The 1,637-nt window shown below is 50.4% G+C and overlaps 1 protein-coding gene across 1 annotated transcript; it reads right to left on the bottom strand.

Annotated features, from left to right (window-relative positions):
- Nucleotides 1–289: 289 nt before the first annotated feature.
- Nucleotides 290–1,345, bottom strand: LOC308217167 (C-C chemokine receptor type 8-like; the record flags this gene model as incomplete). Its single annotated transcript, XM_080610039.1, has 1 exon — nt 290–1,345. The coding sequence occupies one exon, from the start codon at nt 1,343–1,345 to the stop codon at nt 290–292; it is 1,056 nt and encodes a 351-aa protein (XP_080466165.1).
- Between the last annotated feature and the right edge of the window lie 292 nt (nt 1,346–1,637).

The raw sequence follows: 1,637 nt of genomic DNA, 5'->3' as shown, positions 1-1,637 counted from the left end.
GCGATGCTTTCATCAGAGGAGAAAATAAATAGCAGAGGAAGCACGCTACTCGCTGAAATGAAAGAGCTCTAAAGCTTAACTAAAACCCATCATTCTGTCCAAGCTTGTAAGGTCACCATTTTACAAACTCTTAGGAAACTAATGTGGCCTTTTCTTCTGTTCACAGCATATCCCGAAAGGAGGTATACTGGTTCTCCCAAGAGGATGCTGCACACATGGTACCAGCCTCCAGGTCCATGTTGGACCTTAGGCCAACTACTCACACAGGAAGAAGGCAGCTCGGACAGGCTCACAGGATCACTGCACTGTCCGAGCAGCTGGAGATCTGGCTGGGTGTTGGGAACAACTGACCACCCCCAGCACCTCCGACGGGGCCGGAGAGGACACGGACACAGGACTGCAGCAGTCCCTTCAGATGGGCCTTGAATGTCACCCCAGCAAAGGCGTAGATCACGGGGTTCAGGCAGCAGTGGATGAAGGAGATGGTTTCCGTCAGCTGCAGCGCCAGGGCTATCTGGTAGCTCGCCTTGCAGTCATTGATGATGTGCAGGCTCTGCAGGGAGTCGAGGAACAGCACGATGTTGAAGGGAGTCCAGAAGAGGAAGAAAACAATGACGATGATGAAAATCATCTTGATGGCCTTGATCTTGTTCCGGTTTTTGCATTTTTGCAGGTTTTTCAGTATCTGGGCATAGCAGCAGATGAGGATGCTAAGGGGAATCAAGAGGCCTAAAATATTGGATGCAAACTGAGAAGCAACCTTCCAGGTATTGTCGCCTGGGGGGTATATGGGGACACACTGCACAGACTGCTCGATTTCCAGCTGCTGGTTGAACATGACGTTGGGTACGGAAGCCAGGCCAGCCACCAGCCACAGTATTAAACTGGTGATGATACCACAGGAGGCTGTCCGTATCCTCATGGCATAGACGGCATGGACAATTGCGATATACCTGTCAATGCTCATGAGGGTTATAAAGAAAATGCTGCTGTAAAACCCTGTGTAATAAATGCCAGCCATTATCTTGCACATAGCGTTGCCAAAAACCCACTGGTCTGAAGCGTAGTGGGCTTGGAAAGGGAGAGGCACAATGAAGAGAAGGTCAGAGGCTGCGAGGTTCAGCAGGCAGATGTCGGTCATTGTCGTCAGCCTTTTCCTGGTCAGGAGAACCCAAAGGACCAAAGAGTTTCCCAGAAGGCAGAAGACAAACACAAGGCAGTAAAGAATCGGCAGGAAGAGGGATTTAAACCTGTGAAAGCCATTTCCTTCGTTGCATGGAGCAGTGTTTTCATCATATCCGTAGTCATATTCTGTTGTGCCAAAGAACGGGCTTGTGGGATTCATCTCAGATACCTGTGCAGGAAAGAGCGAGGGATAAATGGCTGGTTGTCCTGGCATGGGACTCCTAGAGTGGCTTCTGCCTCTCTCAGTGCTGCATCGAGCCCATGGGTCAGCCTCCAGGCAGAGAGGGACTGTAATATGCAGTCTTGGTCTCATTTGTACCACTCAAAAGCACTGGGTTGGTGCTGAAAACCTGCCAACCATTCCTGTACATCCATAGGTAGGAGCACCAGGGTGCTCTTTGTTTCCCCAAAACTGCCTCAGTGGCTGTGAGTTAGCCCCTCATCAGAGGATC

The sequence above is a fragment of the Psittacula echo genome (genome assembly GCF_963264785.1).
Source record: "Psittacula echo genome assembly, chromosome: 2".
Taxonomy (NCBI): Eukaryota; Metazoa; Chordata; class Aves; order Psittaciformes; family Psittacidae; genus Psittacula; species Psittacula echo.
This window is presented reverse-complemented; position numbering and strand designations above follow the sequence as displayed.